The 15,135-nt window shown below is 38.1% G+C and overlaps 1 protein-coding gene across 1 annotated transcript in view; it reads right to left on the minus strand.

Annotated features, from left to right (window-relative positions):
- Positions 1-2,263: 2,263 nt before the first annotated feature.
- leprot (leptin receptor overlapping transcript) overlaps positions 2,264-15,135 on the minus strand; it is a 30,391-nt gene continuing 17,519 nt past the window's right edge. The window contains exons 2-4 of the mRNA XM_078561290.1: positions 13,690-13,765; positions 11,870-12,056; positions 2,264-4,914 (exon numbers count right to left, since the gene is read on the minus strand). Of these exons, the coding sequence (XP_078417416.1) occupies positions 4,798-4,914; positions 11,870-12,056; positions 13,690-13,765 (380 nt within the window). The 3' untranslated portion in view covers positions 2,264-4,797. The remainder of the gene's footprint in view (positions 4,915-11,869; positions 12,057-13,689; positions 13,766-15,135) is intronic.

Consider the following 15,135-nt stretch of genomic DNA (forward strand, 5'->3'; position numbering starts at 1 on the left):
TGCACGCATGTGAGAACTTGCGCACTCGCCCTCCTCCACCCGCATACACAGGCCTTAATTGGCCCGCCAGCATGAAATCGAGGTCCGATCCCTCCCGCCCAGAGGGCAAAATTATGCCCCAGGGGTAAATCCTGCCCAAGGTGCCAAACCTGGGATGTTTCTAGTCTGACACAAAAGCTAAATACTGCAGATGCTGGAATTCTGGAATAAAAACCAGAATATTGAAAATACTCAGGCCAGTTAGATCTGTGAAGAGAGAAACCAAGTTAACGTTTCAGTCCGATAAAAGATTGACAAACATTATCTCTGTGAATTTAGTATTTCCAACACTTTGATTTTTATCTTTCTAGCACATATGGTTCATCTGTACATTGGGTGGTGCACTTAGCAAGTGAATCAACCAGACAGCTCAACGTTTATCGTTTTCCCAAATTCACTCATTCTATCACCTCACCCTAACATTCCAAGAAAATTTAGAATGGTAATTTCAGAACAAACCATGAAATCTATGAAATGTTAACAGAGTGCTGCAAGCCTTACTCATAGGACTTGATTCTTGTGCAGATATTCTCTCTCCACGTTTCATACCAGCCAGCGCTGATAGATTTAACAAACAACTCGTTAGTGTAGTCTTCATGATTCCTTCTCTAATACATTTTCATATATCCTTCTGCTATTTACATTTTAAAAAGATGAGGCACTTTGAGAGTTTGTTCACTCAGTCAATTATATGTTTAGAGGTATAAGGACAATTGCCTAAGCAGTTAATACCTGCAACTAGCAAATTATCATGGGTTTTTTTCAAGTGTAGTTAACTTGTGGTATTAATTGTCTCCTAATGCTGTAGATGCTGGCTGAAGTATTTGAAAGTGCCTTGGGATGCACGGGTGACACGAAAATTGGTGGGATGCTAAATAGTGAGGAGGATAGCCTTAGATTACAGGAGATTTACCAGGATGTTGCCTGGGCTGGAGAGTTTTAGTTATGAGGAGATTGGATAGACTGGGGTTATTTCTCCTGGAGCAGAGGAGATTGAAGAGGGACATGATTGAGGTGTATAAAATTATGAGGGGCATGGATAGGACAGGAAGGAACATTTCCCCTTGGTAGAGGGATCAATAACCAGGGGCCATAGATTTAAAGTAAGGAGCAGGAGGTTTAGAGGGGATGAGGGGAAGAATTTTTTCACCCAGAGGGTGGTGGGAATCTGGAACTCACTGCCTGAAAGGGTGGTAGAGACAGAAACCCTCATAACATTTAAGAAGTATTTGGATGTGCACTTGCGATGCCATGGCATACAAGGCTATGGGCCTAGTGCTGGAAAATGGGATTAGAATAGTTAGGTACTTGTTTGACTGGCGCAGACTCAATGGGCCAAAGGGCCTTTTTCTGTGCTGTAGACCTCTGACTCAATGGGAAGCCTTTCTACATTAAAGGTGGTATACATGGAAATAATTGTTGTTGGAAAAAACGGACAGGTTTTCGATTTGGTAACAAGAAAAGGAATGCAGATTAAGAATCAGGATGTCATGCCAAATGTTGAAATAGGTTGTGGAGTGCAATGAATGGTTAGAAAAGCCTTTTCTTTTATGCAACTTTTGTTATAAGTTAACAAACAATAATATGCCAGGACAGTGAAACTATTTTATGTTGTTGAAGATTGCCAGCAATAGAAAGACTCAATCTGAAAAGTAAAAGTGACAATACAAGTGACCTTTTTCACCCTCAAAAACCTCTCCAGAGCATTTTCCTTTCTTTTGCTATTGATAGTATTTTGGTCATTACTTTTCCAAATATTGCACTAGTGTTTTTCCCTAGCTCAGACACACTGTCCTCCCAATATTCCTTTGGCCTGATGGATCAGGGAAGTTTACACTGGGCTAGCATTCCTCGTGAATCTGGGTTTAAATATAATCCAGGCTGATGTAATGCAAACCTCATCTCTGCTGTTACAAAATGCCTAAGTCTAAAATGAGCTTGCATCAGCATCAATCTGATTCCTAGTGAGCAAGAATCCACAGCATAGAACTGGTAATAAAATTGATAAAAGAGCAAATGATGTGGTAATCAGAAATGTGACACTGGTGATGGGGCAGGTGAGGTTAAGGTATGTTGTTAGAACAGAATAAATAAATATTTAATCTGCAAACAACCACATATCTGACTCTGGAGTGCCTGATATCTCAAATGTTGAAATGGGAAGACGTTTCATTTCCCATCATTAACATCCCTTACTTATATATACAAACAATTCAACAAACAAGAGAATCCACGTTTACATTTTATTCACATACATTTAAGTTTAAACTCAAAACTATTTAGAAATAAACTACAGACATCAACCTATTTCATTGTTTTACATAGTTTGTTAATTTACATTGTATACAGTGAAAAAGTATTGAAAACTTATTGACAATAACATTCAGTAAACAGTTCACATACAAAAGTTTAAAAGTAGTTTGTGATGTTTGAAGGTTATAATGTTCCCACAGTTATAATAAACTTCAACCTAAGGGACACTATTTAAAAAAAATCCTCATCCCAAAAAATAGTTTTCAACTTTAAAAAAAAACTTAATTTGTCAAATAATTTTGACACGATCAATAATCAATATGCCTTCTGGAATGCTTTATTTATATCAACTGCACAATTAAACAGGTTTGTTTCCAACTTAGTGCAATATTTAGTTAAAACAATCTGAAGGCAAGGAACTATGTAGAATTCTGTTGTCAGCATACAAAATAAGTGAGATTATTTTTCACACTACATTCTGGGTTTACTTTTTATATAAGCAATTACTGAAGACCGACATTATTTAAGATATGCATCATTTCATTTCCAAATGTTACTGTGCAATTGACATTAATAACTGATAAAGTTTGGCTTATAATTCAACTCTCAGAAAAAAGGACTGATTTAAGACATTAAATAAGCAAAGTAAAAAGCATAATAGAAAATATAACTGACGTCAGAGTATTTTATCCCAATTAGATTTTGGCTGTATTTTAAATGGAAAGGCCTGAAATTACTGTTGACAATAGTAATGCATGAACAAAAAGTGTATACTTTGATCACAATTCTGTTTTTTTTTAAAATGGTGGCATTAATTCAATGCCTCCATTAAATAACAGAAATATAATGCAAACATACAATATTAGGCATTCATCTAATTTTACCAAACTCTAGCCTTTAATTTAATTAGATGCTATGCTGTACTTAGATATTATACTGTATTGTGCAACTGTGCAGTCAAAGCTTCCTCTTCAAAGGGGCATTATGTGGCCTTGGCTACAAGTTACCAGGTCACTCTGGAAATTGAGAAAATAAATGCAATAATTGTCGAGGTGCCCACATGATTTAATTTTAATCTTTTTTTTTGTTCCATTTTAAAAGGTAAAGTTGAAAAAAAGCACAGTAAATGTTATTCCATTTCCATCAAATGGCAAAGCTGGTAGCAATGCTTTGAGCAAATATGCAATAGTACAAGCATGGCAAAATCACATTGATATGTAGCTCTTTGGGCTGAGCTTAATGCTGAAATTAAACCATTTGTCAAGGGGACACATTAACCAAATGCTGGGGCAACTACTCCCCATAATTCATTGCCAAATTATCACTGTTTGCAAGCAGTACAAATGCAATGTTTCCATTTTTCATAATTCCTGCACATAAATTTCAGATGCTTTAATTATGCACATCTGCATGAGCTGAACACAGCACATTTCTCATGCTGAGATTCCACTCTCAAAACTTAATGTAAATACACAGATGCAAAGATAAAAGTCTGCACTTGGTCAAATAATCCCCTCTTCAAAATATGAGTCAGTTTCAGAACAGGTAGAACATTCTGTTTTTAATACAATACCAAAAATGTCCAGAAGTTTTTTGTAAAAAGAGTAGTGTTTCCATTTCATAATATTTCAAACCCTTTGACCAGTGTGTAACAGCTAAAGAAAAAGATCTGGGGATCTAAGATGAATACAATCTGGTTCTCAAAGCATTACGAATCTTTACAGAAGCATGTCATAACAGTAGAGACTGAAGTTTCCAAAGGAGTGAACGCTAACATTCTATTAATCGGAAATGATGTATACGTCCACATAAAATGCACTGAAAAGGTTTTGGCACCAGGATACATGTTAAGGTTAGAAGTGGTATCTGTGCAAAGTGCGTTACCATGTCAATGCTATTCACTATACGTTTCTTTTCTTAAACAGAGGCAGCACAAATAACTGTCTCATAGGAGTTATACATCCCTGTACTTCCAGAGTGGGCCAGTCTTATAAATCACAAATCAGCTACAATAGCATGAGTGCGATAGAGATCACATGTCAGGACTCCATCAGGTTTTTTGTTTATATAATGCATTAAATAAATTTTAATTTTAAAAAGTGATTTGATGTGGGGTAAAGATTTAGAAGTGGCTCTAGGGACTATTTTCTTCTGCCAAAGTAACATTATTGCCACAATATACAAAAAAATAAAATTCTGTGGAGCTGATGGAATCATGTTACATATAATTTTGTTCACTGGTCTATACAATCAACTATTTGCATATTCCCATTTTCAGTTCAAATAAAATTGCCATTTTGGAGATGTGACAGCTTAGTAAAGACCCAGGTAAAGAAATCACTAAAATACAAAAATGATCCTTGGTTCTTAATGTTTAGAGTTAACTGCAAATGCAGCATTGAAAAATATTGTGTTGTGTACTGCACTTTCAGCTTGGAGTTTTAGTAATACAATTCAGTTTCAATGCTAATCAAAGGGTTGTCATATCTATGTTCCATCACAACACTACCACTGTTCCCAGCTAAAGTCATCGCCTCTACCAAATACTAAGAAAAAGCCCAAAATGGTGAGGAAGATTACTGCATTGCCTGCGAGCACGAGTCCACAGGCTCCCCACTGGATCTGAAACATGAAACATAGGATAGAGGTCTCAATATAGTAGTCTTAGAAAAATTAGAACATTGCCCCCTTGTACAATGTGCACATTCAATTAAACTGAAGTATTTTATATGCTGCTCACAAGGCTGTCATTATATTCTGGCTGGGGTCTGTACTCTTATACCCCCCGTGTCGCTCTCCACAATGAAGGGAACAATTCCAATGAAGCATCAACATTGAAACAACTAAATAAATATATAAAACTGTCATTTTTAAGCCAATCAAAAAGGGTTGCCCAGATGAAACATATTACCCAGATGATAATCTATGGATTGAAAGAAAGGAAGAACATTGTTGGATAATGACAATTTGTATCAACATATGAATTACAGTATATAGTAGTCCAAACAACTGGTTATGCACATTTGACTCTTCTCCTTAATCCAGGTGGTGAGGTTTTCAACCCTTCCATTTTTATCCTTTTGTCTTTTGCATGTGAGACTTTAGCCAAATTTTCTATTGGCAGAACAGAGGTGTATAAAATATGAGCAAAGGGAAATAGGCCTAATGTTGGGACTGCAAGCCTATGAAATATTGGGTTGTGTACTTAATAAACCACTTCTCAGAATTCCCTATTTTCAACAATGCTGCCATGGGATGGTACAATTGAAAGGCATGATGGAAGATTAAAACAAATAGAATTCTCTATCAGGCTTCCATCATGTTTCTCTGGTGGCCCTGCCAACGGACACATTTATTTTGTTGATGCAGAACCATTTTTGTACATGTATTGATTGATTGGCTTGCCCCATTAGAACGCTGCATTAGAAACTGTTTCAATGAAAGATAATTAAATGATAAATTGCAAAATACGAAATAAATATTATTGCAAAACTCAAAAGGATATTCGATAAATATTTATTTTGGTGGATATGCACTAAACAATAAAATGTTAAATGTTTAAAAATTCTTTGTAGAAAAGATTACTGAAGTTATGGTGCTATTATCTCTGGTGTACCTTATGCATCTACCTTTGGGTCCTCTCTTATTTCTTATCTATATGCTACCTCTCAGTGGCATCATCTGAAAACACATCAGGTTCTAAGTGTATGTTGACAACACCCCATGCTACTTCACCACCAGCTCTCTCGCCCTATTCACTGTTTCCCTAGATCCTGCAAAGGTCCCATCAGATGGGAAAGTAGCAAATTTGAATCCTCTATTCAAAAAAGGAGGTAAATATAAAGTTGGAAACTACAGGTCAGTTAGCTTAACATCTGTCATAGGGAAATTGCTGGAATCTATTATTAAGGGGGTTATAGCAGGGCACTTAGAAAATCTGAATGCAACCAGGCAGAGTCAACATACTTTTGTGAAAGGGAAATCATGTTTGACTATTATTGGAGTCCTTTGAGGAAGTAATAAGCAACAAGAGTAAAGGGGAACCTGTGGATGTGTTGAACTTAATTGCCCCAGAAGGCATCTGACAAGGTGCTACATCAAAAGTTATTATGCAAAACAAAAGCTCATATTGTAGGGGTAACATATTAGCATGGATAGAGGATTGGATAGCTAACAGGAAACAATTGTTATAAATAGGTCATTTCCAGGTTGGCAAGATGTGATGAGTGGAATGCCACAGGAATCAGTGGTGGGGCCTCAACTATTTACAATTTTTTTAATGAATTGGTGAAGGGACCGAATGTATGGTTGCTAAATTAGCCGAGGGCATAAAGCTAAGTAGGAAACTAAGTTGTGAAGGGGACATAAGGAGTTTGCATAGGTTAACTGAGTGGCCAAAATTTGACAGATGGAGTATAATGTGGGAAATTGTGAACTTGCCCACTTTGGCAGAAAGCAGCATTTTAGTTAAATAGAGAAAGATCGCAGAACTCCAAGGTACAGGGGGACCTGAGTGCCCTGGTACATTAATCAAGAAAAGTTATAAGCAGGTTCAGTGCTGGGGTCTCAATTATTTACAATATATATTCATGACTTAGATGAGGGAAGTGAACGTACTATCGCCAAATTTGCGGATGACACAAAAATCGGTGGGAAGGCAAGTGTTGAGGATAACACAAGGAGTCTACAGAGGGATATAGACAGGTTAAGTGAGTGGGCAAAAAAGTAGCAGATGGAATATAATGTGTGAAAATGTGAGGTTATGCACTTTGGCAGGAAGAATAGAGAAACTGAATATTATTTAAATGGAGAAAGACTGCAGAAGGCTGCAGCTCAGAGGGATTTGGGAGCCTTTGTGCATGAAGCCCAAAAAGCTAACATTCAAGTTCAACAGGTAATAGAGAAGGCAAATGGAATGTTGGCCTTTATTTCAAAGGGAATGGAGTATAAAAATAGGGAAGTCTTGCTGAAACTATAAAAGGCACTAGTTAGACCACACCTAGACCATGCCTAGGGCGACCTTATTGAAACATATAAGATTCTTAGGGGGCTTAAGAGGGTGGATGCTGAGAGATGGCTTCACTTTCTGGGGGAGTCTAAAACCAGAGGGCGTAGTCTCAGAGTAATGGGTCACACATTTAAAACAGAGATGAGGAGGAATTTCTTCTCATAGTTAATTAGTGGAATTTCTTCTCATAGTTAATTTGTGGAATTCTTTACCGCAGAGGGCTGTAGAAGCTGGGTCGTTAAGTATATTCAAGACTGAGATAGACAGATTTTTAATCAGTAAAGAATCAAGGATTATGGGGAAAAGGCAAGAAAGTGGAGTTAAGGATTATTGGATCAGCCATGAACTCATTGAATGGCGGAGCAGACTCAATGGGCCAAATGGCCTACTTCTGCTCCTACGTCTTGTAGTCTACTGCAAGCGATTAGGAAGGCAAATGGAATGTTGTTTATTGCAAGGGGAATGGAATATAAAAGTAGGGATATTTTGCTACAGTTGCACAGGGTGTTGGTGTGACCACATCTGTGGAATTATGTACTGTTTTGGTCACCGTGTTTAAGAAAGGATATAAATACGTTAGAAGCAGTTCAGAGAAAGTTTACTCAACTGATACTTAGGATGGGGGGCTGGGTGGGTAATGAGAAAAGGTTGGACAGGCAGGGCTTGTATCCTTTGGAGTTTAGAAGAATGAGAGGTGATCTTATTGAAACATACAAGATCCTGAGGGGGCTTGACAGGGCGGATGCTGAAAGGATGTTTCCCCTTGTGGGAGAGACTAGAACTAGGGGACACCATTTAAAAATAAGAGGTTTCCTATTTAAGACTGAGAGAAAAAAATTTCTTCTCATCGCCGAGGGGGGTGAGTCTTTGGAACTCTCTTCCCCAGGGAGCGGTGAAGGCGGGTCAATCAATAGTTTTAAAGGTAGGGTTAGACTGACTCCTTTGTTAATCAAAAATCTAAGGTTATCTGGGAAAAGTGGAATGTGGAGTTGAAGCCACAATCAGACCAGCCATGATCTTATTGACTGACAGAGCAGGCTTCAGGGGCAGAATGGCCTACTCCTGCTCCTAATTCATGTGTTTGTATGTAACTTCAAGGATCATACTCTGTAAAGTTACACAGGCAAGGAAATGAATGATGTAATGGAATTAGTCAAAGCCAAAAATTTAAAATATTAAAGCTCTACACAAATTAATTAAAACCAAAAAAAGAAGCCGGCCAAACAGTCCTTGCCATACAATTCCAGGAACATCTGCCACCCTTCATTAACTTGACTACTTGGTCATTTTTCAAGCGTAAGACAGCAAGTGTAGGCCTGTAACCATATCAGCTCACATGCCAATTTGCCAGCCTCAAATGAAAATCAGAATCCATGCCATAGGGAAGTAAAACAAAAAACAAAATCACTACAACCCACAATGGTGGCATGAAAGTTAAATCATTGAATCATAGAAAGATTACACCATAGGAGGAGGCCATGCCATCTCTCTACAAGAGCAGCTCATCTAGTCCAACATCCCTGCCCTATCCTCTTCGCCCTGCAAATTATTTCTCTTTAGATGTTTATTCATTTCCCTTTTCATAGCCCAAGTTGTATCTGCTTCCACTACATGTCAGGCAGTCCAACGACATCCCTTTGCTGAGGAAAAGACATTTTCTCAAGTCCCCTCAGGTTCATTTGCCAATCACCTTAAATTGGTCTTGACTGGCTCTCAAGACTTCCACTGATGAGAACAGTTTCTCTCTATCTAATTTGTTTAGGCGTGTTTTGACTTTGAAACCCGCTATCAAATCCGCTTTCAACCTTCTCTTCTCTAAGGAGAATAAGCCCTGCTTCTCCAATCTATTCATGTAACTGAAGTCCTTTATCCAAGGAATCATTCTTGTAAATCTTTGTTGTACCCTCCCTATAGCCTTCAGATCCTCCAGAAAGGGTGCTGTCCAGAATTGGACACAATACTCCAAAAAAAAAGCTGAGGCTGAACCAGTACTTTGTAAAGGTTCATCACGCAGCATTTATTTTCTATGTCTTTACTTATAAAGTCCAGGATCTCGTATACCTCTGTAACCACTTTCTGAACCTCCCTTGCCACCTATATGATTTGTGCACATATGCCCCCAAGTGCCTCTGTTCCTGAACCCCCTATAGAATTTGGCCTTTATTTAATATTGCCTCTCCTTTCTTCCTACCAAAATGTACCACTTCTCTGCATTAAATTTCATCTGCCATGTGTCCATCCATTCCATCAGCCTGTGCATGTCCTCTTGAAGTTTACCACTATCCTCATTGCTCTCAATACTTTGTTTTGTATCCTGTGCAAATTTTAAAATTGTGCCCTGCACACCCAAATCTAAATCATTAGCATATCAAGAAAAACAGTACTCCTAATACCAATCTCTGGGGAACACCACAGTATACCTCCCTCCAGTCTGAAAAACAACCATTCATCATTATGCTCTATTCCCTATCACTTAGCCAACCTCATACTCATGCTGCTACTGTCCCTTATACTCCATGGGCTTAAAGATTGTTGTGCGACACTTGATCAAACACCTTTCGGAAGTCTATGTACACCATATCAACTGCATTCACCTTCATCAATTTTCTCTGTTACTTCATCAAGAAACTCAAGTCTAGTTAGTTAAACATGGTTTGCCTTTAACAAATCCGCACTGGATTTCCTTAATTAATCCACGCTTATCCAAGTGAGTGTTATCATTTGTCCCAGATTATCATTTCTAAATGTTTTCCCACTAGCGAGATTAAACTGACTGGCCTATAGTTGATGGGTTTATCCTTTTTTGAACAAGGTCCTCAGGTACTACAGCCCACACCACCCACTTCTAAGGAGGATTGGAAGATTTATGGCCAGTAGCTCTGCAATTTCAACCTACTTTCCTCAGTATTGCTGAGGAGAGAGACACGTCATCGAAACTTTTCATCTTGCGCTCATCTGGGCAAATGCAAGAATGCCAAACTTCAAACAATCAGAACAATTTAAACTCAGATGATGCATCCCATCAGGTCCTGGTGACTTATCAACTTTTAAGGGCAGCCAGCCTTTCTAGTACCTGCTTATCATTTATAGCCCATTCAGTATTTCAATTGCCTCCTCTTTCACTAACTTGGTAGCATGTTCTTCCTTGATAAAGACAGATGCAGACCACCTATTTACTACCTCAGCCATGCCCTCTGCCTTAATGTGTAAATCTCCTTTTTCATCCATAATCAATCCTACCCTTCCTTTTTCTATTTATATGCCTATAGAAGGTTTTTGGATTCCCTAATATGTTAGCTGTCAGTCTTTTCTCATACTCCGAGTTTACCTCCTCTTTACTTCTCCTCTGAACTTTCTACATACATCCACTTGTGTTATCAGCCTGGTTACTGTCATTGGAACATTTTTTCTGCTTTATCATAATTTTTATCTCTTTTGCCATCCAGGGAAATCTGGCTTTGGTTTCCCTACTTTTCCCCCTCACAGGAATGTTCCACAAATATATCCAAACCATTATCATCTCTTCAAAGGTAGCCCATTGTTCTGTTACAATTTCACCTGCCAATCTTTGCTTCAAATTTACCTGAGACAAATCTGTTCTCACTGAGCTATTTTTAGTTTAAGTATTTTTAGTTTAGATTGCTCCTGGTCCTTTTCCATAACTAACCTAAACTTTATGCCGCTATGGTCACTGTTCCCCAAAAGTTCCGAACTGATACTTGATCAACTCGATCTATCTCATTCCCAGAATCAGATCCAGCAATGCCTCTTCCTTCCTCGTTGGGCTGGAAACATACAGATCAAGAAAATTTTCCTGAACATCAGAAATACTTCCCCCTTCTAGTCGTTCACATTATTACTGTCCAAGTCTCTATGAGGATAACTACACTAGAATTCTTCACCTCTGTAATTTCTCTGCAAATCTGTTCCTCTATGTCTTTCAAACCAGTCAGTGACATATAGAATGCACCAAGTAGAGTCATGGTACCTCTATTGCTTCTTAATGCTAACCTAATGCTAAATAGATTAATTTCTTGACACTCCAGGATATCTTCTCTCTGTAGCACAGTATTATTCTTCTTAATCATTACAGTCACCCCTCTTCTTTTCTTTCCTTCCCGATCTATCCTGAACAGGAATATTTAGTAAATAATCTTACCCTTGTTTGACTCAGATCTTCTTCACCACAACACCAAATTCCCCTGTGACTATTTGCATCTGCAGTACACCTGGGTGCTCATGAATTAGTAAAGGCCTATGAATAATTAATTTGTATTCCCTTTCTTGCCTGAGGAAATAGTTCTTCATTTTGGATAAGAGAATGTAATAGGTATGATTTTGGTCAACTAGTTATTAGAGCATCCTTCAGCTCTATGTTACATCGATTGTTTTTTTCCTTCTGGTATTACTGGTAGAAATTCAAGCCTTTACAGACTCTCTTCTAATTCCACGTTTTAAAAAAGTATTTAACACCCCAAGTACTCCACTTCCGAAATCCAGAAAATCACCAGTAGTTGATAAAACAGAATAAGGCGGCATTTGTTGGCAGGTGTTTGAAGCAAAACTTACCACTGAAACTCGAGCAAGAATTATTGGGAGCCCAAAGGCAGAAACAACGATCCCTGTGGTGAAGAAATATGCAAGCTCACGACAGGCGCTGCTCGCTGCATCAGTGTCATCCCCCAATCTTCGTGCAATAAAGCTCGGAATAGGTGACAGAAAGTAAAATATCAGCACAAACAAGGGCCAGTAAACACTGTGGAGGGATTAAAAATGAAAGGGGAAATTAATTAAAATGGTAAGATGATTGTTAAAAGCCTATAATAAAAACTCTACTGAAACAAACATGTGCGTCTCTGATGAAAGCAGGATTTGATGTTGCCAAACTGCCATTTCATAAAACTGTTAGCATAACAAACTTCAAAGCCTTTTAACAGAGGAACCCAAGTTAAAAGCCATTATGTAAATAAAGTTGAAAAAATAGTAAAAATGATAAGGAATTTAGGCAAGAAGCTTGAGATTTAAAACTTGTAGACGATAGGGAAAAGGTTACAGTCAGGAAGGTGGAATACGGAAATAAATTTTCATTTTGCGAGGATGCAAAAAAATGTGTTAACAAGAAATGGAAATGATAATGTTTCACTTCCCAATTGGTGATGTCCTCGTACCCGTTTATTTAAGAATAATTTCCTCTACAACCCTTTGGAATTCTAATTCTATGACAGAAGTCTCTGGTGTAATGTAGCTTCTAATGTGCAGAGAGCCCACAAATTATTTTTGTTTAGATTTAAAAGGAATGTCATGAAATTATAAACCCAGAAAATGGAAGGGGGTGGGATTCATATAGCAGGGTAATGGAAAGGAGCAAGAATGAGAGAACGGAAGAGAGTGCAAACCAAAAGGAACGAGAGATAGCACAACAGGAACTGACAAAGAATGGGGATAGCAGTGAGGTATGTAATAGGATCTACAAACGGGTCATGGAAGAATTTGATAGTTAGGAAGATAGTGAAGTACTGGTAGCTTGGGTTCCATTGTCCTGGAACCCTGTCCTTCACAACACTGCTAGACCTTGACTAGACCCACCTATCTCCACCACTCCCCAAATACCTCCAACTCCCAGTAGCCAATTAATACTGCCAGACTCCATCCCCTATAATGCTCCCAACCCTCTCCCCTCAGTTCTGTTGGAGCCTGGAATTGCCTCCCGAAACTCCAAGGTGCCCGTGCATTCACAGTTCTCCAATCCCAATGCTGCGAGACCCTTGGATCACCCTTCCCAATGTCTACAGGTGTAATGCCAGCTACTGGCCTGTTCCCAGAATTCCCCCTGCCCAGGCTCTCAGGCCTTGGATCTTCTCTCAAGGTATTGCTAGGTCCCAAAAGGCTCTCTCATTACTACCAGAATCCAGGCCCCATTTCCAATGTTTCTATATCCTAGGACTGCATGCCCCCAGCAATAAGGAAAAAAAAATCAGTCTCCCTAAAACTACTACTTAACATCACTTGTGAATAGTAATCAGTACCTCTGGCTGTTTTTTTCTCTTCCCTAACTTCTGGGTGCTAACGTCAGGGAAATGCACCATGATCCTTCAACATCATATTGATCTAATTGGGAAACTACACTTATTATTTGAGTGCTTTTAATGTTTAGAAAATAAACATTAGACTTATGGTTTGGTTTTCCCTAAGCAGATTTGGGAAAAAGGAGGGCAGAAGAGCAACAGTGGTAGTGATAATTGATCAAACAGTATGACTGGTTAGAGATAGTCCTATAAAAGAAGCAATGAACTACTCAAAAACATGCCCAATCAATATATTAAAGAGAGATATTTTCTTTAAAAACTATGGTTTTAAATCAATGAAAAAAGTGGAAGTCAGAATCTTACCCATATTGTTCAAGTGCACAACCTAACATGAGGAAGGTCAGGCCGATGGCACCACTGAAAGATAAGCCAACCAGAGCTGCAACAAAAGTGAGAGAGCAAATTAGAATAGTGATGTACACATATAGTATTTACATTAGAAATTATTTACATAACAATGGGGATATCTGGCTCTTTTATTCCTTGTACTTATTCCTTGTACTTGACAGGATACAGAAAGTAGTTACAGAAAATGCTGGAAAAATTCAGCAGGTCTGGCAGCATCTGTGGAGAGAGAGAGAGAAACAGAATTAACGTTTCAAGTCTAATATGACTCAAATGAAGAGTCATATTAGGCCCGAAACTTTAACTCTTTCTCTCTCCACAGATGCTGCCAGGCCTGCTGAGATTTTCCAGCATTTTCTGCTTTTATTTCAGATTTCCAACATCCGCAGCATTTTGCTTTTACCTAAATCCCTTTGCTCCTCCACAGTTTCTAGTCGCTTGCCATCAGGAAAATATTCCGATTTTCTTTCCTAGATCCAAAGTTGATTACCTCATACTACGACACATTGAACTTAATTTGCCACAGTTGTATCCGATCATCTTTCAGATAAAACATTAAACTGAGGCTCTATCTGCCTGGTCAGGTAGTTAGAGAGGATGATACTATTTGAAGACGGAGTTTTCCCAAGATCTTAAATATTCCTTCCTCAAATAACAATGCCAAAAACAGATTCAATGTTCATCACCCAATATTTACTACAAAACAACAACAATACTTCAACAATCATTCATTCAGCACTTTAATGAGAGTCTGAGGACAAGGAACTACTGAAAAGCAGTTTTTTTTTAAAAAATCTTAGATACCAGTATGTATGTACTCGTTGATCTACATGACTTTGTACTGTCCTGGGCTGTGCACTTCTGAATAAACCATTGAAACAATGCAGGGAAGCATATCCACAAATTGTATTGTTGCCCAATGCCTTTGCTGAAAAGTGCAATGTGGACATTAAGTGGGGATGGGACAAATGCACCGTCGCATCACAAGTGAACAATCTGCTGGGGGTAGAATATTCACTTAAAGCGCAATTGCAATCTGGGCACAAATGGCACTAGTTTTGAGAAGTGTTTCCTTCCATCTCAAATTTCTGCTCACTTATTTGCATATCACCAAATGTAAAATGAAACCCTGAGCCCAGAACAATGGGCCATGATTTAGGAAGTTTTTTTATTCCAATCCTTGATATACTAATAGTGATAATTTGTTAGTTTGATTAATAAAACTGAAAATGTTTGATACAAAAAATAAGCATATTAATCATTGTCTACTCCACCACCTGTGAGGAACCTGATTTTAAATATCTAAAATAATTATTTGCTTGTCATATGATGATAACTTTTTTAAAAATCAAATGCTATTATATGTGCTTATTAGTGTCCTTGCACCTCAAAGAACCAGCTTAA

The sequence above is a fragment of the Cetorhinus maximus genome, chromosome 17, assembly GCF_964194155.1.
Source record: "Cetorhinus maximus chromosome 17, sCetMax3.hap1.1, whole genome shotgun sequence".
NCBI classification, from domain to species: Eukaryota; Metazoa; Chordata; class Chondrichthyes; order Lamniformes; family Cetorhinidae; genus Cetorhinus; species Cetorhinus maximus.